At 41.5% G+C, this 27,025-nt stretch overlaps 1 protein-coding gene across 1 annotated transcript in view; it reads left to right on the top strand.

Moving 5' to 3' along the window:
* The first annotated feature begins 19,914 nt into the window (after positions 1-19,914).
* Positions 19,915-27,025, top strand: part of LOC139754925 (angiotensin-converting enzyme-like) — an 81,960-nt gene continuing 74,849 nt past the window's right edge. Inside the window, exon 1 of the mRNA XM_071672778.1 lies at positions 19,915-20,447. Within this exon, the coding sequence (XP_071528879.1) occupies positions 20,375-20,447 (73 nt within the window). The 5' untranslated portion in view covers positions 19,915-20,374. The remainder of the gene's footprint in view (positions 20,448-27,025) is intronic.

Raw genomic sequence — 27,025 nt, 5'->3', positions numbered from 1 at the left:
AGGAGGGTGAAAGGAGGGCAAGGAATAGAGTGAATTGGAGCGATGTGGTATACCGGGGTTGACGTGCTGTCAGTGGATTGAATCAAGGCATGTGAAGCGTCTGGGGTAAACCATGGAAAGCTGTGTAGGTATGTATATTTGCGTGTGTGGACGTATGTATATACATGTGTATGGGGGGGGGTTGGGCCATTTCCTTCGTCTGTTCCTTGCGCTACCTCGCAAACGCGGGAGACAGCGACAAAGCAAAAAAAAAAAAAAAAAAAAAAAAAAAAATATATATATAAATATATATATATATATATAATATATATATATATATAATATATATATATATATATTATATATATATATATCCTTGGGGATAGAGGAGAAAGAATACTTCCCACGCATTCCTCACGTGTCGTAGAAGGCGACGAAAGGGGACGGGAGCGGGGGGCTGGAAACCCTCCCCTCCTTGTATTTTAACTTTCTAAAAGGGGAAACAGAAGAAGGAGTCACGGGGGGAGTGCTCATCCTCCTCGAAGGCTCAGATTTGGATGTCTAAATGTGTGTGGATGTGACCAAGATGAGAAAAAGGGTGAGATAGGTAGTATGTTTGAGGAAAGAATCCTGGATGTCTTGGCTCCGAGTGAAACGAAGCTCAAGGGTAAAGGGGAAGAGTGGTTTGGGAATGTTTTGGGAGTAAAGTCAGGGGTTGGTAAGAGGACAAGACCAAAGGAAGGAGTAGCACTACTCCTGAAACAGGAGTTGTGGGAGTATGTGATAGAGTGTAAGAAAGTAAATTCTAGAATGATATGGGTAAAACTGAAAGTGGATGTAGAGAGATTGGTGCCTGTGCACCTGGGCATGAGAAGAAAGATCATGAGAGGCAAGTGTTTTGGGAGCAGCTGAGCGAGTGTGTTAGCAATTCTGATGCACGAGACCGGGTTATAGTGATGGATGATTTGAATGCAAAGGTAAGCAATGTGGCAGTTGAGGGAATAATTGGTGTACATGGAGTGTTTAGTGTTGTAAATGGAAATGGTGAAGAGCTTGTAGATTTGTGTGATGAAAAATATTGGTGATTGGGAATACCTGGTTTAAAAAGAGAGATATACAGAGAGCGTTATTGGATTACGTGTTAATGATAGGCGCGTGAGAGAGGGACTGTTGGATGTTAATGTGCTGAGAGGTGCAACTGGAGGGATGTCTGATCATTATCTTGTGGAGGAGGTGAAGATTTGCAGAAGTTTTCAGAAAAGAAGAGAGACTGTTTGGGTGAAGAGAGTGGTGAGAGTAAGTGAGCTTGGGAAGGAGACATGTTTGAAGAAGTACCAGGAGGAAACTTGCTATTTTACTTGTGCATTGTAGTGTAATTATTTTCAATGAAATCTAAAGTTTTAGTTATAAATTGGCGTGGTAATTATAAGTTATCATTTTACAGCAACACTGTCGAAATAAAGTATTGTCCTAAATACTTATATCTTGGTGCATGGTTCCCGGATGACGGGAGAACAAGCTCGGTACTCTCACTTCATGACGTAGAAATGCCAGCCTTACTGAACAGAGTCGCCTTTTTCTGTTACGTGAATAATGACATCCGCCGTCATTTGTGTACAAACTAAAAGTGTTTAACGCTGTAGCGTTGTCATCATTGTTGTATAGACCTTTTTTACCTCTAGTCCTAAGCGAGTAATTAGTCATTATAACCAATAAGTAAAATGCCTTCTAGGGGTAAGGAAAAATACTTGTACTACTTTATGTTTGGTTGAGTCTGGAATACCACCAGTTCAATTCCTTTCGTGTAAAAGGAGAACCTTATTTTTGAAAGTAAAGTTACGATCACACGATCATATGGATGAACCATTCGTATATGTATATGACCTGTGTAGAAGGCATAACACCAGATGATGGATTTTGATATCGCTTCTGACCTTCTAGAGTTAATCAAGAGCTCAATACGAAACAAGCATTTTTCAGCCACTGAATATGTTACATATAGGTCAGTACTGAACCCCAAACTCTCGATGTCTAATGTTTACTATAGTAAATATTATATACCAGACCTTGCCTGTACAGCACTTACGAGTTCTGATAAAGAGCTGAAGGTTAGAGGAATAACGAGCTCTGAAGTACCTAATTACCTGGACCAATCAAATCGTAACAAATCCAACGGCCCAGATAACTTAGCTCCAAGATTTTTGAGAGGTTAGGAGAAATGTGATACACCCCATAGCAAAAATATTCAACAAATCTCTATCGGATGGCTAGGTGCCACATGACTGGAAACTAGCAAATATTACTCCTCTGTATAAAAAGGGAGACAAAAAAGTGCCTTGAACTACCGCCCAATTAGCATTACGTTAGCAGTAGGTAAAATGATGGTAAAAATATTACGTTTGTAGATCACGAAATTATATCAGACAACCAACACGTTTTCCACAATAAAAGATTCTGCCTTGGAAATTTGCAGGAATTTTTTTTTAATGTTATCAGACTTGGGACGAAAAAATACTGTCTGATTCAGTGTATTCAGATTTCCAAAAGGCTTTCGATAAAGTAACTCACAAGAGACTTTTACGTAGACTCAAAGCACACGGAATCGTTGAAGAACTCTGTTCATGGATCAGAAACTGGCTTTCCAGAAGAAAGCAGCGTGTAATTTTAAACGGCGAAGCTTCGGGTTGGCTAGACGTAACGTATTAGTGCTATTAACAGTTTGAAAAGAGATAATGATATACACATCACTAAAGCATATATGGCTAACACAGTTGCGATTATGGACAAAGGTAATTATCTACCAGAAATGAATGACCTTTTAAGTAATGCTATAGCATACTTTTAACTCGCTAAGAGTCTCCTAGAAGCAGTTAATTCTCACTTTAATAAAGAATTGAAGTTGTTGAAAGGCAATGATTCTCCCATCAAAAGGTTTTCATCATTGTCCCCTTCATTGCCATGTGTGTATGGGCTTCTTAAAACACATAAGCCCAATTTCCCAGCAAGACCCATTGTGAGGTCAGTGGGCTTCATCATATAGATCATCGAAACGCTTAGTTTCTTTACTAATCCCATTACTGGGTAAGATATCAAATTCTAATATCATGAACAATGTAGATTTAGTTAACAAGCTTAATGATATCCATGGTGATTTTGATTTCAAACTGGTTAGTTTTGAAGTTTCATCCTTGTTCACAAAAGTTCCAGTTGATGACTTTAGAATATTTGGTTGATGTCTTAGATGATATTGATTTACCTGTTTCAAATTCTTTGTTTATTGAATTAATAAAATTGTGTATAAAAGACTCAGCATTTTGATTCAATGGAGAATATTATGCTCAGAAATTTGCATAGGGATGGGTTACCCTCTTTCACCAGTATTAAGTAATCTTCACATGGAATTCTTTGAAACAAAATATCTTACCATCAAATGCAACTGGTTTTGGTATGTACATGATGTTCTTTGTGCTCGACCAATAAACGAAAATTTACGAACATTTCTTCCTTTACTTAACAATTTAGTACCTTCTATCAACTGTACTGTACAAGTGGAAATCAATTGTATGTTACCATTTTTAGATTACGTGATCCATAGGTATAGAAACATGTTCAAGTTCAGCATATACAGAAAACCTTTCAGTGTTTGTTCATATATCCATTATTTCTCAGCTCGACGTGATAGAGTTAAATCATCATTATAATTTATGTTCCTTAGAGCATTACACATACGCAGCCGGAATTCGTTGATGATAGGTTTAAGAAGATATATTTTATTGGATCCAAGTTAAAGTATCCTAGATCTTTCATTGATAAATCCCTTAAGCTGGCAAAGAAATAATTTTATGGAGTTAAACCCAAACCTCCCCCTGATACCACGAACCTTTTAGTTCTCCCTCTTTGTAATAATTTTACTTAACTTCATTGTTACTTAACAATAGCAAAATTACAAAGAATATCTTAATCAGGAGCTCACCAAAAAGTTCTGCGGGCTCTGTTTATATAGTGCCCTGTGAAAATTATGTTTTATATTTGGAAACTGGTAAGGATATTTATGTTAGACTTAAGCAACACAGATTATAAGAACAGGACAAGAATCAAATGCCATATTTAACCATGTTGAAAATTATGATAATTGAATTGACTGGAGTAACGTCAATTCAGTTATTAACTGTAAATAATTTACCACGAGAAATCTCACTGAATCTTCTATCATCAAATCACACAAAAAAATTAACTATTAGTGAAGGTCTATAAAAATTAAATAGCTTTATTGTAGAAGAAATTTGTAAGCAGTTCCCTTTCTTGTTCACTTAACAAAATTTTACGACAAGCAAGTTCCCAGACTCGAACGCACCAACCCGAACACCACCATCCGGCAATGCTTGTTTACCAATGGCGTCCTACCTACGTGTCTCCCTTGTATATCAAAGTGACTTCTATATCTCATTCTTGTATATCCCCTGATGATCCCCTGATGATTTTATCATCACAAGTAAGTGCACCTGGTAACTCATCGTGTTTAATTTTCTTGTGGATTTCCTGTATATACATATATATATATATATATATATATATATATATATATATATATATATATATATATATATATATATATATATCAGATTGGGGAAGAGCAGTGTGGTTTCAGAAGTGGTAGAGGATGTGTGGATCAGGTGTTTGCTTTGAAGAATGTATGTGAGAAATACTTAGAAAAGCAAATGGATTTGTATGTAGCATTTATGGATCTGGAGAAGGCGTATGATAGAGTTGATAGAGATGCTCTGTGGAAGGTATTAAGAATATATGGTGTGGGAGGCAAGTTGTTAGAAGCAGTGAAAAGTTTTTATCGAGGATGTAAGGCATGTGTACGTGTAGGAAGAGAGGAAAGTGATTGGTTCTCAGTGAATGTAGGTTTGCGGCAGGGGTGTGTGATGTCTCCATGGTTGTTTAATTTGTTTATGGATGGGGTTGTTAGGGAGGTGAATGCAAGAGTTTTGGAAAGAGGGGCAAGGATGAAGTCTGTTGGGGATGAGAGAGCTTGGGAAGTGAGTCAGTTGTTGTTCGCTGATGATACAGCGCTGGTGGCTGATTCATGTGAGAAACTGCAGAAGCTGGTGACTGAGTTTGGTAAAGTGTGTGAAAGAAGAAAGTTAAGAGTAAATGTAAATAAGAGCAAGGTTATTAGGTACAGTAGGGTTGAGGGTCAAGTCAATTGGGAGGTGAGTTTGAATGGAGAAAAACTGGAGGAAGTGAAGTGTTTTAGATATCTGGGAGTGGATCTGGCAGCGGATGGAAACATGGAAGCGGAAGTGGATCATAGGGTGGGGGAGGGGGCGAAAATTCTGGGAGTCTTGAAGAATGTGTGGAAGCCGAGAACATTATCTCGGAAAGCAAAAATGGGTATGTTTGAAGGAATAGTGGTTCCAACAATGTTGTATGGTTGCGAGGCGTGGACTATGGATAGAAGTTGTGCGCAGGAGGATGGATGTGCTGGAAATGAGATGTTTGAGGACAATGTGTGGTGTGAGGTGGTTTGATCGAGTAAGTAACGTAAGGGTAAGAGAGATGTGTGGAAATAAAAAGAGCGTGGTTGAGAGAGCAGAAGAGGGTGTTTTGAAATGGTTTGGTCACATGGAGAGAATGAGTGAGGAAAGATTGACCAAGAGGATATATGTGTCGGAGGTGGAGGGAACGAGGAGAAGAGGGAGACCAAATTGGAGGTGGAAAGATGGAGTGAAAAAGATTTTGTGTGATCGGGGCCTGAACATGCAGGAGGGTGAAAGGAGGGCAAGGAATAGAGTGAATTGGAGCGATGTGGTATACCGGGGTTGACGTGCTGTCAGTGGATTGGATCAAGGCATGTGAAGCGTCTGGGGTAAACCATGGAAAGCTGTGTAGGTATGTATATTTGCGTGTGTGGACGTATGTATATACATGTGTATGGGGGTGGGTTGGGCCATTTCCTTCGTCTGTTTCCTTGCGCTACCTCGCAAACGCGGGAGACAGCGACAAAGCAAAAAAAAAAAAAAAAAAAAAAAAAAAAAATATATATATATATATATATATATATATATATATATATATATATATATATATATATATATATATATATATATATATCCTTGGGGATAGAGGAGAAAGAATACTTCCCACGCATTCCTCACGTGTCGTAGAAGGCGACGAAAGGGGACGGGAGCGGGGGGGCTGGAAACCCTCCCCTCCTTGTATTTTAACTTTCTAAAAGGGGAAACAGAAGAAGGAGTCACGCGGGGAGTGCTCATCCTCCTCGAAGGCTCAGATTGGGGTGTCTAAATGTGTGAGGATGTAACCAAGATGAGAAAAAAGGAGAGATAGGTAGTATGTTTGAGAAAAGGAACCTAAATGTTTTGCCTCTGAGTGAAACGAAGCTCAAGGGTAAAGGGGAAGAGTGGTTTGGGAATGTCTTGGGAGTAGAGTCGGGTTAGTTAGAGGACAAGAGCAAGGGAAGGAGTAGCACTACTCCTGAAACAAGAGTGGTGGGAGTATGTGACAGAGTGTAAGAAAGTAAACTCTAGATTGATATGGGTAAAACTGAAAGTTGATAGAGAGAGATGGGTGATTAATGGTGCATATGCACCTAGGCATGAGAAGAAAGATCATGAGAGGCAAGTGTTTTGTGAGCAGCTGAGTGAGTGTGTTAGTAGTTTTGATGCAAGAGACCGGGTTATAGTGAGGGGTGATTTGAATGCAAAGGTGAGTAATGTGGCAGTTTAGGGAATAATTGGTGTACATGGGGTGTTCATTGTTGTAAATGGAAATGGTGAAGAGCTTGTAGATTTATGTGCTGAAAAAGGACTGTTGATTGGGAATATCTGGTTTAAAAAGAGAGATATACATGAGTATACGTATGTAAGTAGGAGAGATGGCCAGAGAGCGTCATTGTATTACGTGTTAATTGATAGGCGCGCGAAAGAGAGACTTTTGGATGTTAATGTGCTTAGAGGTGCAACTGGAGGGATGTCTGATCATTATCTTGTGGAGGCGAAGGTGAAGATTTGTAGAGGTTTTCAGAGAAGAGAGAATGTTTGGGTGAAAAGAGTGGTGAGAGTAAGTGAGCTTGGGAAGGAGACTTGTGTGAGTACAGAATGGAAAAAGGTGAGAACTAAGGAGGTAAGGGGAGTGGGGGAGGAATGGGAGTATTTAGGGAAGCAGTGATGGCTTGTGCAAAAGATGCTTGTGGCATGAGAAGCGTGGGATGTGGGCAGATAAGAAAGGGTCGTGAGTGGTGGGATGAAGAAGTAAGAGTATTAGTGAAAGAGAGGAGAGAGGCATTTGGACGATTTTTGCAGGGAAATAATGCAAATGAGTGGTAGATGTATAAAAGAAAGAGGCATGAGGTCAAGAGAAAGGTGCAAGAGGTGAAAAAGAGGGCAAATGAGAGTTGGGGTGAGAGAGTATCATTAAATTTTAGGGAGAATAAAAAGATGTTTTGGAAGGAGGTAAACAAAGTGCGTAAGACAAGGGAGCAAATGGGAACTTCAGTGAAGGGGGCTAATGGGGAGGTGATAAATAATGGTGATGTGAGAAGGAGATGGAGTGAGTATTTTGAAGGTTTGTTGAATGTGTTTGGTGATAGAGTGGCAGATATAGGGTGTTTTGGTCGAGGTGGTGTGCAAAGTGAGAGGGTTAGGGAAAATGATTTGGTAAACAGAGAAGAGGTAGTAAAAGCTTTGCGGAAGGTGTAAGCCGGCAAGGCAGCGGGTTTGGATGATATTGCAGTAGAATTTATTAAAAAAGGGGTGACTGTATTGATGACTGGTTGGTAAGGTTATTTATTGTATGTATGTATCATGGTGAGGTGCCTGAGGATTGGCGAAATGCTTGCATAGTGCTACTGTACAAAGACAAAGGGGATAAAAGTGAGTGCTCAAATTACAGAGGTATAAGTATGTTGAGTATTCCTGGTAAATTATATGGGAGGGTATTGATTGAGAGAGTGAAGGCATGTACAGAGCATCAGATTGGGGAATAGCAGTGTGGTTTCAGATGTGGTAGAGGATGTGTGGATCAGGTGTTTGCTTTGAAGAATGTATGTGAGAAGTACTTAGAAAAGCAAATGGATTTGTATGTAGCATTTATGGATCTGGAGAAGGCATATGATAGAGTTGATAGAGATGCTCTGTGGAAGGTATTAAGAATATATGGTTTGGGAGGCAAGTTGTTAGAGGCAGTGAAAAGTTTTTATCGAGGATGTAAGACATGTGTACGTGTAGGAAGAGAGGAAAGTGCTTGGTTCTCAGTGAATGTAGGTTGGCGGCAGGGCTGTGTGATGTCTCCATGGTTGTTTGATTTGTTTATGGATGGGGTTGTTAGGGAGGTAAATGCAAGAGTTTTGGAAAGAGGGGTAAGTATGCAGTCTTTTGTTGATGAGAGAGCTTGGGAAGTGAGTCAGTTGTTGTTCGCTGATGATACATCGCTGGTGGCTGATTCATGTGAGAAACTGCAGAAGCTGGTGACTGCGTTTGGGAAAGTGTATGAAAGAAGAAAGTTGAGAGTAAATGTGAATAAGAGTAAGGTTATTAGGTACAGTAGGGTTGAGGGGCAAGTCAATTGGGAGGTAAGTTTGAATGGAGAAAAACTGGAGGAAGTGAATTGTTTTAGATGTCTGGGTGTGGATTTGGCAGCGGATGGAACCATGGAAGCGGAAATGAATCATAGGGTGGGGAAGGGAGCGAAAGTTGTGGGAACGTTGAAGAATGTGTAGAAGTCGAAAACATTATCTCAGAAAGCAAAAATGGGTATGTTTGAAGGAATAGTGGTTCCAACAATGTTATATGGTTGCGAGGCGTTGGCTATGGGTAGAGTTGTGCGGAGGAGGGTGGATGTGCTGGAAATGAGATGTTTGAGGACAATATGTGGTGTTAGATGGTTTGATCGAGTAAGTAATAATAGGGTAAGAGAGATGTGTGGTAATAAAAAGAGTGTGGTTGAGAGAGCAGAAGAGGGTGTTTTGAAATGGTTTGGTCACATGAAGAGAATGAGCGGAAAGATTGACCAAGAGGATATATGTGTCAAAGGTGGAGGGAACGAGGAGAAATGGGAGACCAAATTGGAGGTGGAAGGATGGAGTAAAAAAAATTTTAAGCGATCGGGGCCTGAACATGCAGGAGGGTGAAAGGCGTGCAAGGAATAGAGTGAATTGGAACGATGTGGTATAGCGGGGTCGACGTGCTGTCAATGGATTGAACCAGGGCATGTGAAACGTCTGGGGTAAACCATGGAAAGTTTTGTAGGGTCTAGATGCGGAAAGGGAGATATGGTTTCGGTGCATTGTACATGACAGCTAGAGACCGAGTGTGAACTAATGTGGCCTTTGTTCTCGAGCGCATGCGGGGGGAGGGGATTGTCATTTCATGTGAGGCGGGGTAGGTGACGGGAATGAATATAGGCAGCAAGTATGACTTATGTATATGTGTATATTTGTATATGTCTGTGTATATATATATATATATGTATACACTGAAATGTATAGGTATGTATATGTGCGTGTGTGGACGTGTATGTATATAGATGTGTATGAGGGTGAGTTGGGCCATTCTTTCGTCTGTTTCCTTGCGCTACCTCGCTAACGCGGGAGACAGCGACAAAGTATGATAAAGCAATGAATATGATATATATATATATATATATATATATATATATATATATATATATATATATATATATATATATATATATATATATATATCCAAAAGGAGGAACAGAGGGGGGCCAGGTGAGGATATTCCTCAAAGGCCCAGTCCTCTGTTCTTAACGCTACCTCGCTAACGCGGGAAATGGCGAATAGTTTAAAAGAAAACGAAAAAGTATATATATATATATATATATATATATATATATATATATATATATATATATATATATATATATATACGAGTAAAGTGCATATGAACGCGCACCTTCATAGAATAACCAGTGTAGACCCCGTTGCTCATCAACGTGAGACATAGGGTATTCGAGTACATAGTATTCGAAGTTATATCCTATTAGCCAGGCCCACAGCCTAGCTGTAGCATTTCCGCCTTTGGCACAGGGGTCCCGGGTTCGATTCTGGCTGTTGGAGGTTTTTATGTTCTAAAAAGGTGTGCGTTCATATGCACTTTATTCATATTCATATACCTCCGCGTTGTACAGTTAGGATCGGTGAAATGCTATGTGCTGGCTATGTGCGCCTGTTGGGAAATAACCGGTGTAGACCACGTTGCTCACCAACATGAGACGAAGGGTTTTCGAGTACATAGTATTCGAATAGTTATTTCCTATTAGCCAGGCCGATAGCCTAGCGGTAGCATTCCCGCCTTTGGCACAGGGGTCCCGGGTTCGATCCTGGGTGTTGGAAGTTTGTATGTTATATATATATATATATATATATATATATATATATATGAGTACTCCCCGCGGGGAGTCCCGCGGGGAGTACTCATCCTCCTCGAAGGCTCAGATTGGGGTCTTATTGTGTGTGGATGTAACCAAGATGAGAAAAAAGGCGAGATAGGTAGTATGCTTAAGGAAAGGAACCTGGATGTTTTGGCTCTGAGTGAAACGAAGCTCAAAGGTAAGAGTGCTTTGAGAGTGTTTTGGGAGGAAAGTCAGGGGTTGGTGAGAGAACAATAGCAAACTCCTGAAACCTTGCTTTTATTCACATTTACTCTCAGCTTTCTTCTTTCACACACTTTACCAAACTCAGTCACCAGCTTCTGCAGTTTCTCACCCGAAGCAGCCACCAGAGCTGTATCATCAGGGAACAACAACTGATTCGCTTCCCAAGCCCTCTCATCCACAACAGACTGCATACTTGCCCCTCCAAAACTCTTGCATTCACCTCCCCAATGACCCCGTCCATAAACAAATTAAACAGCCATGGTGACATCACGCACCCCTGCCGCAAACCAACATTCACTGAGAACCAATCACTTTCCTCTCTTTCTACTTGTACACATGCCTTACATCCTCGATAAAAACTTTTCACTGCTTCTACCACCTTCCCTCCCACACAATATACTCTTAATACCCTCCACAGTGCATATCTATCAACTCTATCATATACCTTCTCCAGATCCATAAATGCTACATACTAATCCATTTGTTTTTCTAAGTATTTCTCACATACATTTTTCTAAGCAAACACCTGATCCCCACATCCTCTACCACTTCTGAAACCACACTGCTCTTCCCCAATCTGATGCTCTGTACATGCCTTCACCTTCTCAATCAATACCCTCCCATATAATTTCACAGGAATACTCAACAAACTTATACCTCTGTAATTTGAGCACTCACTCTTATCCCCTTTGCCTTTGTACAATGACACTATGCATGCATTCAACCACTCCTCAGGCACTTCACCATGAGCCATACATACATTAGATATCCTAACCAAGCAGTCAACAACACAGTCACCCCCCCTTTTTTTTTTTTAATGAATTCCAGTGCCATGCCATCCAGACCCGCCGCATTGCTGGCTCTCATTTTCCGCAAAGCTTTCACTACCTCTTCTCTGTTTACCAAACCATTCTCACTGACCCTCTCACTTCGCACACCACCTCGATCAAAACACCCTATATCTCCCACTTTATCATCAAACACACTCAACAAACCTTCAAAATACTCATTCCATCTTCTCACATCACCATTACTTGATATTACCTCCCCATTAGCCCCGGTCACCGATGTTCCCATTTGTTCTTTTGTCTAACGCATATATATATATATATATATATATATATATATATATATATATATATATATATATATATTGTTATTATTATTTTGCTTTGTCGCTGTCTCCCGCGTTTGCGAGGTAGCGCAAGGAAACAGACGAAAGAATGGCCCAACCCACCCACATACACATGTGTATACATACACGTCCACACACGCAAATATACATACCTATACATCTCAACGTACACACACACAGACATATACATATATACACATGTACATAATTCATACTATTCATATTTATTTTGCTTTGTCGCTGTCTCCCGCGTTAGCGAGGTAGCGCAAGGAAACAGACGAAAGAATGGCCCAACCCACCCACATACACATGTATATACATACACGTCCACACACGCAAATATACAAACTTATACATCTCAACGTATACATATATATACACATACAGACATATACATATATACACATGTACATAATTAATACTGTCTGCCTTTATTCATTCCCATCACAATCTCGCTACACATGAAATAACAACCCCCTCCCCCACCATGTGCGCGAAGTAGCGCTAGGAAAAGACAACCAAGGCCACATTCTTTCTTACTCAGTCTCTAGCCGCCATGTATAATGCACTGAAACCACAGCTCCCTTTCCACATCCAGGCCCCACAGAACTTTCCATGGTTTACCCAAGACGCTTCACACGCCCTGGTTCAATCCATTGACAGCACGTTGACCCCGGTATACCACATCGTTCCAATTCACTCTATTCTTTGCATACCTTTCACCCTCCTGCATATTCAGGCCCCGATCACTCAAAATCTTTTTCACTCCATCTTTCCACCTCCAATTTGGTCTCCCACTTCTTCTCGTTCCCTCCACCTCTGACACATATATCCTCTTGGTCAATCTTTCCTCACTCATTCTCTCCATGTAACCAAACTATTTCAAAACGCCCTCTTCTGCTCTCTCAACCACACTCTTTATATTACCACACATCTCTCTTACCCTTTCATTACTTACTCGGTCAAACCACCTCACACCATATATTGTCCTCAAACATCTCATTTCCTGCACATCCACCCTCCTGCGCACAACTCTATCCATAACCCACGCCTCGCAACCATATAACATTGTTGGAACCACTATATATATATATATATATATATATATATATATATATATTTCTCCCTTCATCCAAAACATTCGTTGACGCAAAGTACGGCGGGCTGTACGGTGATTTCTTTATTGTAAATTGCTTGAGACAATTTAGCCAAAAAAAAAAAGAAAATGAAAAGGTGAAATGATAAGCGATGGTGACGAGAAAATGGAATCTGAAATGGAATTTTGAAATTGGTTCTCATTTGCATATAGTACACCAGCAACTGAAGATGTCTGCTGACCTCGACCAGGTAAATAGGATCCATTCCACCAGCAGCTGTAGAGTCTTCCCCATCCTTCAAATTCGACAAGACAGACAAGTGTCCAATGGCAGTGCAGCCGCTACAGAACCGGTTGGATATCCTGTTTGCTTATTATGAGATACGAGTGATGGGCAGCGTAGGACTCCACATAGAAAACGCGACGTGGGTCAGAAGAGGACGGTGAGGGTTAACGAGAGGAGTTAACGAGAGGAGGGCTACCGAGAGCAGAGACATCGATAAAACGTCTGAAGGCAAGACCGATTTCGACGATGAAGGCCTGCACTGTGGCTGAGAGATTGACTTGAGGAGGCAGAAGTGATATTGTGACAGTGATTGTGTCAGCGTCGCGTCGCCTCGCCGCAGTGTATCGAGACAGACTTCCCCAGAACTTTTAAAGGGGAAGTAAATGTTTATAGTTGTGTTACTGGAGTGATAGTTTTCATGCATGGTGTTTTTGACAAGAAAATAGTGAAGTTGGAGAAAAATGTAGCTTAGACATTGAAGCTTATTGATACAGTGGTGAAATTGATGAGAACTGCTATTGACGTTTGTGTGAATAAATTGTACATTTCCTTTTCCATAGCCAGAGGTTGAACCATTATGTGACATTCATTTTTTTCATTCATTTCAAGCTAAAAGTTTGTTTTCTAAATTGTTTCTTACATTTTTCATATGTATATATATGTATGTGTGTGTGTGTGTGTGTGTATGTGCGTATGTGTGTGTATGTGTGTGTGTGTGTGTATATGTATATATATATGTATATTATCCCTGGGGATAGGGGTGAAAGAATACTTCCCACGTATTCCTCGCGTGTCGTAGAAAGCGACTAGAGGGGACGGGAGCGGGGGGCCGGAAATCCTCCCCTCCTTGTATTAACTTTCTAAAATGGGAAACAGAAGAAGGAGTCACGCGGGGAGTGATCATCCTCCTCGAAGGCTCAGAGTGGGGTGCCTAAATGTGTGTGGATGTAACCAAGATGTGAAAAAAGGAGAGATAGGTAGTATGTTTGAGGAAAGGAACCTGGATGTTTTGGCTCTGAGTGAAACGAAGCTCAAGGGTAAAGGGGAAGAGTGGTTTGGAAATGTCTGGGGAGTGAAGTCAGGGGTTAGTGAGAGGACAAGAGCAAGGGAAGGAGTAGCAATACTCCTGAAACAGGAGTTGTGGGAGTATGTGATAGAATGTAAGAAAGTAAATTCTCGATTAATATGGGTTAAATTGAAAGTTGATGGAGAGAGGTGGGTGATTATTGGTGCATATGCACCTGGGCATGAGAAGAAAGATCATGAGAGGCAAGTGTTTTGGGAGCAGCTGAATGAGTGTGTTAGCGGTTTTGATGCACGAGACCGGGTTATAGTGATGGGTGATTTGAATGCAAAGGTGAGTAATGTGGCAGTTGAGGGAATAATTGGTATACATGGGGTGTTCAGTGTTGTAAATGGAAATGGTGAAGAGCTTGTAGATTTATGTGCTGAAAAAGGACTGATGATTGGGAATACCTGGTTTAAAAAGCGAGATATACATAAGTATACTTATGTAAGTAGGAGAGATGGCCAGAGAGCGTTATTGGATTACGTGTTAATTGACAGGCGTGCGAAAGAGAGACTTTTGGACGTTAATGTGCTGAGAGGTGCAACTGGAGGGATGTCTGATCATTATCTTGTGGAGGCTAAGGTGAAGATTAGTATGGGTTTTCAGAAAAGAGGAGTGAATGTTGGGGTGAAGAAGGTGGTGAGAGTAAGTGAGCTTGGGAAGGAGACCTGTGTGGGGAAGTACCAGGAGAGACTGTGTACAGAATGGAAAAAGGTGAGAACAATGGAAGTAAGGGGAGTGGGGGAGGAATGGGATGTATTTAGGGAATCAGTGATGGATTGCGCAAAAGATGCTTGTGGCATGAGAAGAGTGGGAGGTGGGCTGTTTAGAAAGGGTAGTGAGTGGTGGGATGAAGAAGTAAGAGTATTAGTGAAAGAGAAGAGAGAGGCATTTGGACGATTTTTGCAGGGAAAAAATGCAATTGAGTGGGAGAAGTATAAAAGAAAGAGACAGGAGGTCAAGAGAAAGGTGCAAGAGGTGAAAAAAAGGGCAAATGAGAGTTGGGGTGAGAGACTATCAGTAAATTTTAGGGAGAATAAAAAGATGTTCTGGAAGGAGGTAAATAGGGTGCGTAAGACAAGGGAGCAAATGGGAACTTCAGTGAAGGGCGTAAATGGGGAGGTGATAACAAGTAGTGGTGATGTGAGAAGGAGATGGAATGAGTATTTTGAAGGTTTGTTGAATGTGTCTGATGACAGAGTGGCAGATATAGGGTGTTTTGGTCGAGGTGGTGTGCAAAGTGAGAGGGTTAGGGAAAATGATTTGGTAAACAGAGAAGAGGTAGTAAAAGCTTTGCGGAAGATGAAAGCCGGCAAGGCAGCAGGATTGGATGGTATTGCAGTGGAATTTATTAAAAAAGGGGGTGACTGTATTGTTGACTGGTTGGTAAGGTTATTTAATGTATGTATGACTCATGGTGAGGTGCCTGAGGATTGGCGGAATGCGTGCATAGTGCCATTGTACAAAGGCAAAGGGGATAAGAGTGAGTGCTCAAATTACAGAGGTATAAGTTTGTTGAGTATTCCTGGTAAATTATATGGGAGGGTATTGATTGAGAGGGTGAAGGCATGTACAGAGCATCAGATTGGGGAAGAGCAGTGCGGTTTCAGAAGTGGTAGAGGATGTGTGGATCAGGTGTTTGCTTTGAAGAATGTATGTGAGAAATACTTAGAAAAGCAAATGGATTTGTATGTAGCATTTATGGATCTGGAGAAGGCATATGATAGAGTTGATAGAGATGCTCTGTGGAAGGTATTAAGAATATATGGTGTGGGAGGCAAGTTGTTAGAAGCAGTGAAAAGTTTTTATCGAGGATGTAAGGCATGTGTACGTGTAGGAAGAGAGGAAAGTGATTGGTTCTCAGTGAATGTAGGTTTGCGGCAGGGGTGTGTGATGTCTCCATGGTTGTTTAATTTGTTTATGGATGGGGTTGTTAGGGAGGTAAATGCAAGAGTCCTGGAAAGAGGGGCAAGTATGAAGTCTGTTGGGGATGAGAGAGCTTGGGAAGTGAGTCAGTTGTTGTTCGCTGATGATACAGCGCTGGTGGCTGATTCATGTGAGAAACTGCAGAAGCTGGTGACTGAGTTTGGTAAAGTGTGTGGAAGAAGAAAGTTAAGAGTAAATGTGAATAAGAGCAAGGTTATTAGGTACAGTAGGGTTGAGGGTCAAGTCAATTGGGAGGTGAGTTTGAATGGAGAAAAACTGGAGGAAGTGAAGTGTTTTAGATATCTGGGAGTGGATCTGTCAGCGGATGGAACCATGGAAGCGGAAGTGGATCATAGGGTAGGGGAGGGGGCGAAAATTTTGGGAGCCTTGAAAAATGTGTGGAAGTCGAGAACATTATCTCGGAAAGCAAAAATGGGTATGTTTGAAGGAATAGTGGTTCCAACAATGCTGTATGGTTGCGAGGCGTGGGCTATGGATAGAGTTGTGCGCAGGAGGATGGATGTGCTGGAAATGAGATGTTTGAGGACAATGTGTGGTGTGAGGTGGTTTGATCGAGTAAGTAACGTAAGGGTAAGAGAGATGTGTGGAAATAAAAAGAGCGTGGTTGAGAGAGCAGAAGAGGGTGTTTTGAAATGGTTTGGGCACATGGAGAGAATGAGTGAGGAAAGATTGACCAAGAGGATATATGTGTCGGAGGTGGAGGGAACGAGGAGAAGAGGGAGACCAAATTGGAGGTGGAAAGATGGAGTGAAAAAGATTTTGTGTGATCGGGGCCTGAACATGCAGGAGGGTGAAAGGAGGGCAAGGAATAGAGTGAATTGGAGCGATGTGGTATACAGGGGTTGACGTGCTGTCAGTGGATTGAGTCAGGGCATGTGAAGCGTCTGGGGTAAACCATGGAAAGCTGTGTAGGTATGTATATTTGCGTGTGTGGACGTGTGTATGTACATGTGTATGGGGTGGGGGGGGGTTTGGGCCATTTCTTTCGTCTGTTTCCTTGCGCTACCTCGCAAACGCGGGAGACAGCGACAAAGTATAAAAAAAAAAAAAAAAAATATATATATATATATTTTTTTTTTTTTATACTTTGTCGCTGTCTCCCGCGTTTGCGAGGTAGCGCAAGGAAACAGACGAAAGAAATGGCCCAAACCCCCCCCCCCCCCACCCCATACACATGTACATACACACGTCCACACACGCAAATATACATACCTACACAGCTTTCCATGGTTTACCCCAGACGCTTCACATGCCCCGACTCAATCCACTGACAGCACGTCAACCCCTGTATACCACATCGCTCCAATTCACTCTATTCCTTGCCCTCCTTTCACCCTCCTGCATGTTCAGGCCCCGATCACACAAAATCTTTTTCACTCCATCTTTCCACCTCCAATTTGGTCTCCCTCTTCTCCTCGTTCCCTCCACCTCCGACACATATATCCTCTTGGTCAATCTTTCCTCACTCATTCTCTCCATGTGCCCAAACCATTTCAAAACACCCTCTTCTGCTCTCTCAACCACGCTCTTTTTATTTCCACACATCTCTCTTACCCTTACGTTACTTACTCGATCAAACCACCTCACACCACACATTTTCCTCAAACATCTCATTTCCAGCACGTCCATCCTCCTGCGCACAACTCTATCCATAGCCCACGCCTCGCAACCATACAACATTGTTGGAACCACTATTCCTTCAAACATACCCATTTTTGCTTTCCGAGATAATGTTCTCGACTTCCACACATTTTTCAAGGCTCCCAAAATTTTCGCCCCCTCCCCCACCCTATGATCCACTTCCGCTTCCATGGTTCCATCCGCTGACAGATCCACTCCCAGATATCTAAAACACTTCACTTCCTCCAATTTTTCTCCATTCAAACTCACCTCCCAATTGACTTGACCCTCAACCCTACTGTACCTAATAACCTTGCTCTTATTCACATTTACTCTTAACTTTCTTCTTCCACACACTTTACCAAACTCAGTCACCAGCTTCTGCAGTTTCTCACATGAATCAGCCACCAGCGCTGTATCATCAGCGAACAACAACTGACTCACTTCCCAAGCTCTCTCATCCCCAACAGACTTCATACTTGCCCCTCTTTCCAGGACTCTTGCATTTACCTCCCTAACAACCCCATCCATAAACAAATTAAACAACCATGGAGACATCACACACCCCTGCCGCAAACCTACATTCACTGAGAACCAATCACTTTCCTCTCTTCCTACACGTACACATGCCTTACATCCTCGATAAAAACTTTTCACTGCTTCTAACAACTTGCCTCCCACACCATATATTCTTAATACCTTCCACAGAGCATCTCTATCAACTCTATCATATGCCTTCTCCAGATCCATAAATGCTACATACAAATCCATTTGCTTTTCTAAGTATTTCTCACATACATTCTTCAAAGCAAACACCTGATCCACACATCCTCTACCACTTCTGAAACCGCACTGCTCTTCCCCAATCTGATGCTCTGTACATGCCTTCACCCTCTCAATCAATACCCTCCCATATAATTTACCAGGAATACTCAACAAACTTATACCTCTGTAATTTGAGCACTCACTCTTATCCCCTTTGCCTTTGTACAATGGCACTATGCACGCATTCCGCCAATCCTCAGGCACCTCACCATGAGTCATACATACATTAAATAACCTTACCAACCAGTCAACAATACAGTCACCCCCTTTTTTAATAAATTCCACTGCAATACCATCCAAACCTGCTGCCTTGCCGGCTTTCATCTTCCGCAAAGCTTTTACTACCTCTTCTCTGTTTACCAAATCATTTTCCCTAACCCTCTCACTTTGCACACCACCTCGACCAAAACACCCTATATCTGCCACTCTGTCATCAGACACATTCAACAAACCTTCAAAATACTCATTCCATCTCCTTCTCACATCACCACTACTTGTTATCACCTCCCCATTTACGCCCTTCACTGAAGTTCCCATTTGCTCCCTTGTCTTACGCACCCTATTTACCTCCTTCCAGAACATCTTTTTATTCTCCCTAAAATTTACTGATAGTCTCTCACCCCAACTCTCATTTGCCCTTTTTTTCACCTCTTGCACCTTTCTCTTGACCTCCTGTCTCTTTCTTTTATACTTCTCCCACTCAATTGCATTTTTTCCCTGCAAAAATCGTCCAAATGCCTCTCTCTTCTCTTTCACTAATACTCTTACTTCTTCATCCCACCACTCACTACCCTTTCTAAACAGCCCACCTCCCACTCTTCTCATGCCACAAGCATCTTTTGCGCAATCCATCACTGATTCCCTAAATACATCCCATTCCTCCCCCACTCCCCTTACTTCCATTGTTCTCACCTTTTTCCATTCTGTACACAGTCTCTCCTGGTACTTCCCCACACAGGTCTCCTTCCCAAGCTCACTTACTCTCACCACCTTCTTCACCCCAACATTCACTCCTCTTTTCTGAAAACCCATACTAATCTTCACCTTAGCCTCCACAAGATAATGATCAGACATCCCTCCAGTTGCACCTCTCAGCACATTAACATCCAATATATATATATATATATATATATATATATATATATATATATATATATATATATATATATATATATATATATATATATTGGAAGGGATCACAATTTTGCGCGTGATCAAGATATTCCTACGAGTCCACGGGGAAAATGAAACACGAAAAGTTCCCAAGTGCACTTTCATGTAATAATCACATCATTAGGGTAGACACAAGAGAGAAATATAAGTCAGTTGATATACATCGAAGAGACGAAACTAGGACGCCATTTGGTAAACATGTGATTGGACAATCACTTGTTACAGCAGTTGCTGTAAAATGTAATCAGACGGAAGAGCATCGTGTGTAAGAATAGTCTTATTAATGATAATCTTTCTAGTAGAACTAGCAATGACAGTAATAACAGTGGTACATGTAGGTATGATAACACTAGTCAGTTAGGTAGTGGCAAGCTGCTTACAATCGACGTTTTCAGCAGGCGACCACCGCCATCTTGGGTTGTCGGTGGATGGGTCAGGTTTGCGGTGAATGACCTCGAGTAACTGTCTTCGGGAGACTATGGTGTTCCGCAGATTATGTAAACGGTCCACGGCGCATGCGCAGAGTCGGGGAGGTTCGGCCCGGCCCGGGCCGTCTGGAGAGTTCACCTTGCTCCACAGCTTCACAGATTGTCATTCAGAACCATGCAGGCTCTTGGCATGGTGTTTCTCCTGGCGGCCACTGGGCTACCGTGGGTCTCCTCGGGCCCAGCTACAGGTAAGGTCGAGCTTTATTCTAAGCAACGGGGGATGATATACTGAGGCGTCTGGATGATCATGTTCATCCTCGTGTTAACCTGAACTGTGTTAACGCATGTTGCAGTCATGCATCCTTTACCGTAGATTTATCTCCATCTGTCACATCTCCCTTGAGCATAACGGTACGACCCTTGAGCACGACGGTACGACACTTGGGAGCGACGGTACGACCCTCGGTTATCATGGCGTGAACTTTGACCTGACCGTTTAGGGTTGGTGATTTTATGTATCAACCCGTACAGTAGACCAATAATTTCGCAATGTTATCCTCACTTAAGCTTCAGTGCGCTCTGTTCAACCATTAGAAACATCACAAAATGATGACGTGATGAGGTGCAGGCGGGAGGAATCTCTGTGGTGAACACAGCATGGTATGTGTTGGAGGGCAATAGTAAAACTAGATTTTCAAACACCGAAGCAAATTTGAAATAATGGCCAATTTTACAGAGGTGACAATGTTAAGTGCTTGATGAGACATATATTTCTATATTTCAAGTGAGACGGCAACTGAATACCCTAATCAAGATCATCTTTTTAAATATATATATATATATATATATATATATATATATATATATATATATATATATATATATATATATATATATATATATATATATATATATATATTGACTGAAGTAATGCCATCTCAGTTATTAACTCTAACTGTATTACCAAGAGAAATATCATTGAATCTTCTATTACTAAATACACAAAGAATTATAATCTTGATATTAGTGATGGTCTATACAAATTAGATAACTTTATTGTTGATAAGATTTGTAAAATGAAAGTTTATGAACGCTCGTTGTATGTTTTGGACAATCACATGTTTACCAAATGGCGTCCTAGCTTCGTCTCTTCGATGTATACCAACTGACTTATATTTCTCTCTTGTGTCTCCCCTGATGATGTGATTATTACACAAAGTGCACTTGGGAACTTATCGTGTTTCATTTTCCCCGTGGACCCATAGGAATATATATAAATATATATATATATATATATATATATATATATATATATATATATATATATATATATATATATTTTTTTTTTTTTTTTTCTTTTTGCTTTGTCGCTGTCTCCCGCGTTTGCGAGGTAGCGCAAGGAAACAGACGAAAGAAATGGCCCAACCCACCCCCATACACATGTATATACATACGTCCACACACGCAAATATACATACCTACACAGCTTTCCATGGTTTACCCCAGACGCTTCACATGCCCCGATTCAATCCACTGACAGCACGTCAACCCCGGTATACCACATCGCTCCAATTCACTCTATTCCTTGCCCTCCTTTCACCCTCCTGCATGTTCAGGCCCCGATCACACAAAATCTTTTTCACTCCATCTTTCCACCTCCAATTTGGTCTCCCTCTTCTCCTCGTTCCCTCCACCTCCGACACATATATCCTCTTGGTCAATCTTTCCTCACTCATTCTCTCCATGTGCCCAAACCATTTCAAAACACCCTCTTCTGCTCTCTAAACCACGCTCTTTTTATTTCCACACATCTCTCTTACCCTTACGTTACTTACTCGATCAAACCACCTCACACCACACATTGTCCTCAAACATCTCATTTCCAGCACATCCATCCTCCTGCGCACAACTCTATCCATAGCCCACGCCTCGCAACCATACAACATTGTTGGAACCACTATTCCTTTAAACATACCCATTTTTGCTTTCCGAGATAATGTTCTCGACTTCCACACATTCTTCAAGGCTCCCAGAATTTTCGCCCCCTCCCCCACCCTATGATCCACTTCCGCTTCCATGGTTCCATCCGCTGCCAGATCCACTCCCAGATATCTAAAACACTTCACTTCCTCCAGTTTTTCTCCATTCAAACTCACCTCCCAATTGACTTGACCCTCAACCCTACTGTACCTAATCACCTTGCTCTTATTCACATTTACTCTTAACTTTCTTCTTTCACACACTTTACCAAACTCAGTCACCAGCTTCTGCAGTTTCGCACATGAATCAGCTACCAGCACTGTATCATCAGCGAACAACAACTGACTCACTTCCCAAGCTCTCTCATCCCCAACAGACTTCATACTTGCCCCTCTTTCCAAAACTCTTGCATTCACCTCCCTAACAACCCCATCCATAAACAAATTAAACAACCATGGAGACATCACACACCCCTGCCGCAAACCTACATTCACTGAGAACCAATCACTTTCCTCTCTTCCTACACGTACACATGCCTTACATCCTCGATAAAAACTTTTCACTGCTTCTAACAACTTGCCTCCCACACCATATATTCTTAATACCTTCCACAGAGCATCTCTATCAACTCTATCATATGCCTTCTCCAGATCCATAAATGCTACATAGAAATCCATTTGCTTTTCTAAGTATTTCTCACATACATTCTTCAAAGCAAACACCTGATCCACACATCCTCTACCACTTCTGAAACCACACTGCTCTTCCCCAATCTGATGCTCTGTACATGCCTTCACCCTCTCAATCAATACCCTCCCATATAATTTCCCAGGAATACTCAACAAACTTATACCTCTGTAATTTGAGCACTCACTCTTATCCCCTTTGCCTTTGTACAATGGCACTATGCACGCATTCCGCCAATCCTCAGGCACCTCACCATGAGTCATACATACATTAAATAACCTTACCAACCAGTCAACAATACAGTCACCCCCTTTTTTAATAAATTCCACTGCAATACCATCCAAACCTGCTGCCTTGCCGGCTTTCATCTTCCGCAAAGCTTTTACTACCTCTTCTCTGTTTACCAAATCATTTTCCCTAACCCTCTCACTTTGCACACCACCTCGACCAAAACACCCTATATCTGCCACTCTATCATCAAACACATTCAACAAACCTTCAAAATACTCACTCCATCTCCTTCTCACATCACCACTACTTGTTATCACCTCCCCATTTGCGCCCTTCACTGAAGTTCCCATTTGCTCCCTTGTCTTACGCACTTTATTTACTTCCTTCCAGAACATCTTTTTATTCTCCCTAAAATTTAATGATACTCTCTCACTCCAACTCTCATTTGCCCTTTTTTTCACCTCTTGCACCTTTCTCTTGACCTCCTGTCTCTTTCTTTTATACGTCTCCCACTCAACTGCATTTTTTCCCTGCAAAAACCGTCCAAATGCCTCTCTCTTCTCTTTCACTAATACTCTTACTTCTTCATCCCACCACTCACTACCCTTTCTAATCAACCCACCTCCCACTCTTCTCATGCCACAAGCATCTTTTGCGCAATCCATCACTGATTCCCTAAATACATCCCATTCCTCCCCCACTCCCCTTACTTCCATTGTTCTCACCTTTTTCCATTCTGTACTCAGTCTCTCCTGGTACTTCCTCACACAAGTCTCCTTCCCAAGCTCACTTACTCTCACCACCCTCTTCACCCCAACATTCACTCTTTTTTTCTGAAAACCCATACAAATCTTCACCTTAGCCTCCACAAGATAATGATCAGACATCCCTCCAGTTGCACCTTTCAGCACATTAACATCCAAAAGTCTCTCTTTCGCGCGCCTGTCAATTAACACGTAATCCAATAACGCTCTCTGGCCATCTCTCCTACTTACATAAGTATACTTATGTATATCTCGCTTTTTAAACCAGGTATTCCCAATCATCAGTCCTTTTTCAGCACATAAATCTACAAGCTCTTCACCATTTCCATTTACAACATTGAACACCCAATGTATACCAATTATTCCCTCAATAATATATATATATATATATATATATATATATATATATATATATATATATATATATATATATATATATAGATTGTTATTACCTCTCCATTAGCCCCCTTCACCGATGTTCTCCTTTGTTCTCTTGTCTTACACACTTTATTTACCTCCATCCAAAACATCTTTTCAATATCCCTATCATTGAACGATACTCTTTCACCCCAACTCTCATTTGCCCTCTTTTTCACCTCTTGCATCTTTTTCTTGACCTCCTGCTTCTTTCTTTTATACATCTCCAAGTCATTTGCACTATTTCCCTGCAAAAATCGTCCAAATGCCTCTATCTTCTCTTTCACTAACAATCTTACTTCTTCATCCCACCACTCACCACCCTTTCTAATCTGCCCACCTCCCACGTTTCTCATGCCACAGGCATCTTTTGCGCAAGCCATCAGTGTTTCCCTAAATACATCCCATTTCTCCCCGCACTCCCCTTACGTCATTTGCTCTCACCTTTTCCATTCTGCACTCAATCTCTCCTGGTACTTCCTCACACAAGCTCACTTACTCTCACCACTCTCTTCACCCCAACATTTTCTCTTCTGAAAACTTCTACAAATCTTTACCTTCGCCTCCACAAGGATAATGATCAGACATCCTTCCAGTTGCCCCGCTCAGCAGATTAACATCCAAAAGACTCTCTTTCACGCGCCTATCAATTAACACGTAATCCAATAACGCTCTATGGCCATCTCTCCTACTTACATACGTATACTTATGTATATCTCTCTTTTTAAACCAGGTATTCCCAACCACCAGTCCTTTTTCAGCACACAAATCTACAAGCTCTTCACCATTTCTATTTACAACACTGAATACCCCATATACACCAATTACACCCTAAACTGCCACATTGCTCACCTTTGCATTCAAATCACCCATCACTATAACCCGATTTCGTGCATCAAAGCTGCTAACACACTCACTCAGCTGCTCCCAAAACACTTGCCTCTCATGATCTTTCTCTCATGACCAGGTGCATAGGCACCAATAATCACCCATCTCTGTCCATCAACTTTCAGTTTTACCCATATCAATCTAGAGTTTACTTTCTTACACTCTATCACATACTCCCACCACTCCTATTTCAGGAGTAGTGCTACTCCTTCATTTGCTCTTGTCCTCTCACTAACACCTGACTTTACTCCCAAGACATTCCCAAACCACTCTTCCTCTTTACCCTTGGGCTCCGTTTCACTCAAAGCCAAAACATCCAGGTTCCTTTCCTCAAACACACTACCTATCTCTCCTTTTTTCTCATCTTCGTTATATCCACACACATTTAGACGCCCCAGTCTGAGCCTTCGAGGAGGATGAGCACTCCCAGCGTGACTTCTTCTGTTTCCCCTTTTAGAAAGTTAAAATACAAGAAGGGGAGGGTTTCTAGCCCCCTGCTCCGTCCCCTTCAGTCGCCTTCTACTACACGTGAGGAATGCATGGGAAGTATTCTTTCTCCCTTATCCCCAGGGACGGAAGATGGAGAAGATGGAGTGAGTATTTTGAAGGTTTGTGGAATGTGTTTGATGATAGAGTGGCAGACATAGGGTGTTTTGGTCGAGGTGGTGTGAGAAGTGAGAGGGTCTTGGAGAATGGTTTGGTAAACAGAGAAGAGGTAGCAAAAGCTTTCCAGATGAAAGCCGGCGGGTTTGGACGGTATTGCAGTGGAATTTATTAAATAAGTGTATTGTTGACTGGTTTGTAAGGATATTCAATGTATGTATGGTTCATGGTGAAGTGCCTGAGGATTGGCGGAATGCGTGCATAGTGCCATTGTACAAAGGCATAGGGGATAAAGGCGAGTGTTCAAATTACAGAGGTATAAGTTTGTTGAGTATTCCTGGGATATTATACGAGAGAGTATTGATTGAGGGGGTGAAGACATGTACAGAGCATTAGATTGGGGAAGAGCAGTGTGATTTCAGAAGTGGTAGAGGATGTGTGGATCAGGTGTTTGCCTTGAAGAATGTATGTGAGACATACTTAGAAAAACAGATGGGTTTGTGTGTAGCATTTATGGATCTGGAGAAGGCATATGATAGAGATACTCTGTGGAAGGTATTAAGAGTATATGGTATGGGAGGTAAGTTGTTAGAAGCAGTGAAAAGTTTTTATCGAGGATGTAAGGCATGTGTACGAGTAAAAAGAGAGGAAAGTGATTGGTTCTCAGTGAATGCCGGTTTGCGGTAGAGGTGCGTGATGTCTTCATAGTTGTTTAATTTGTTTATGGATGGGGTTGTTAGGGAGGTGAATGCAAGAGTTTTGGAAAGAGGGTCAAGTATGCAGTCTGTTGTGGATGAGAGGGCTTAGGAAGTGAGTCAGTTGTTGGTCGCTGATGATACAGCGCTCTTGGATGATTCGGTTGAAAAACTGTAGAAGCTGGTGACTGAATTTGGTAAAATGTGTGAAAGAAGAAAGCTGAGAGTAAATGTAAGAGCAAGGTTATTAGGTTCAGTAAGGTTGAGGTACAAGTCAACCGGGAGGTGTAATTTGAATGGAGAAAAACTGGAGGAAGTGAAGTGTTTTAGATATCTAGGAGTGGATTTAGCAGCTGATGGAACCATGGAAACAGAAGTGAGTTGTACAGTTAGGTTCGGTAAAATGCTATATGCACTTTGTTCGTATTCATATACCTCCGCGGTACATGGGAGCGGGGGGCTGGAAATCCTCCCCTCTCGTTTTTTTTTCTTTTTAATTTTCCAAAAGAAGGAACAGAGAAGGGGGCCAGGTGAGGATATTCCCTCAAAGGCCCAGTCCTC

Source organism: Panulirus ornatus, chromosome 1 (assembly GCF_036320965.1).
Source record: "Panulirus ornatus isolate Po-2019 chromosome 1, ASM3632096v1, whole genome shotgun sequence".
In the NCBI taxonomy this organism is placed as follows: Eukaryota; Metazoa; Arthropoda; class Malacostraca; order Decapoda; family Palinuridae; genus Panulirus; species Panulirus ornatus.
Note: the sequence above shows the minus strand (reverse complement) of the source record. Positions and strands in the feature narration are given on the sequence as shown.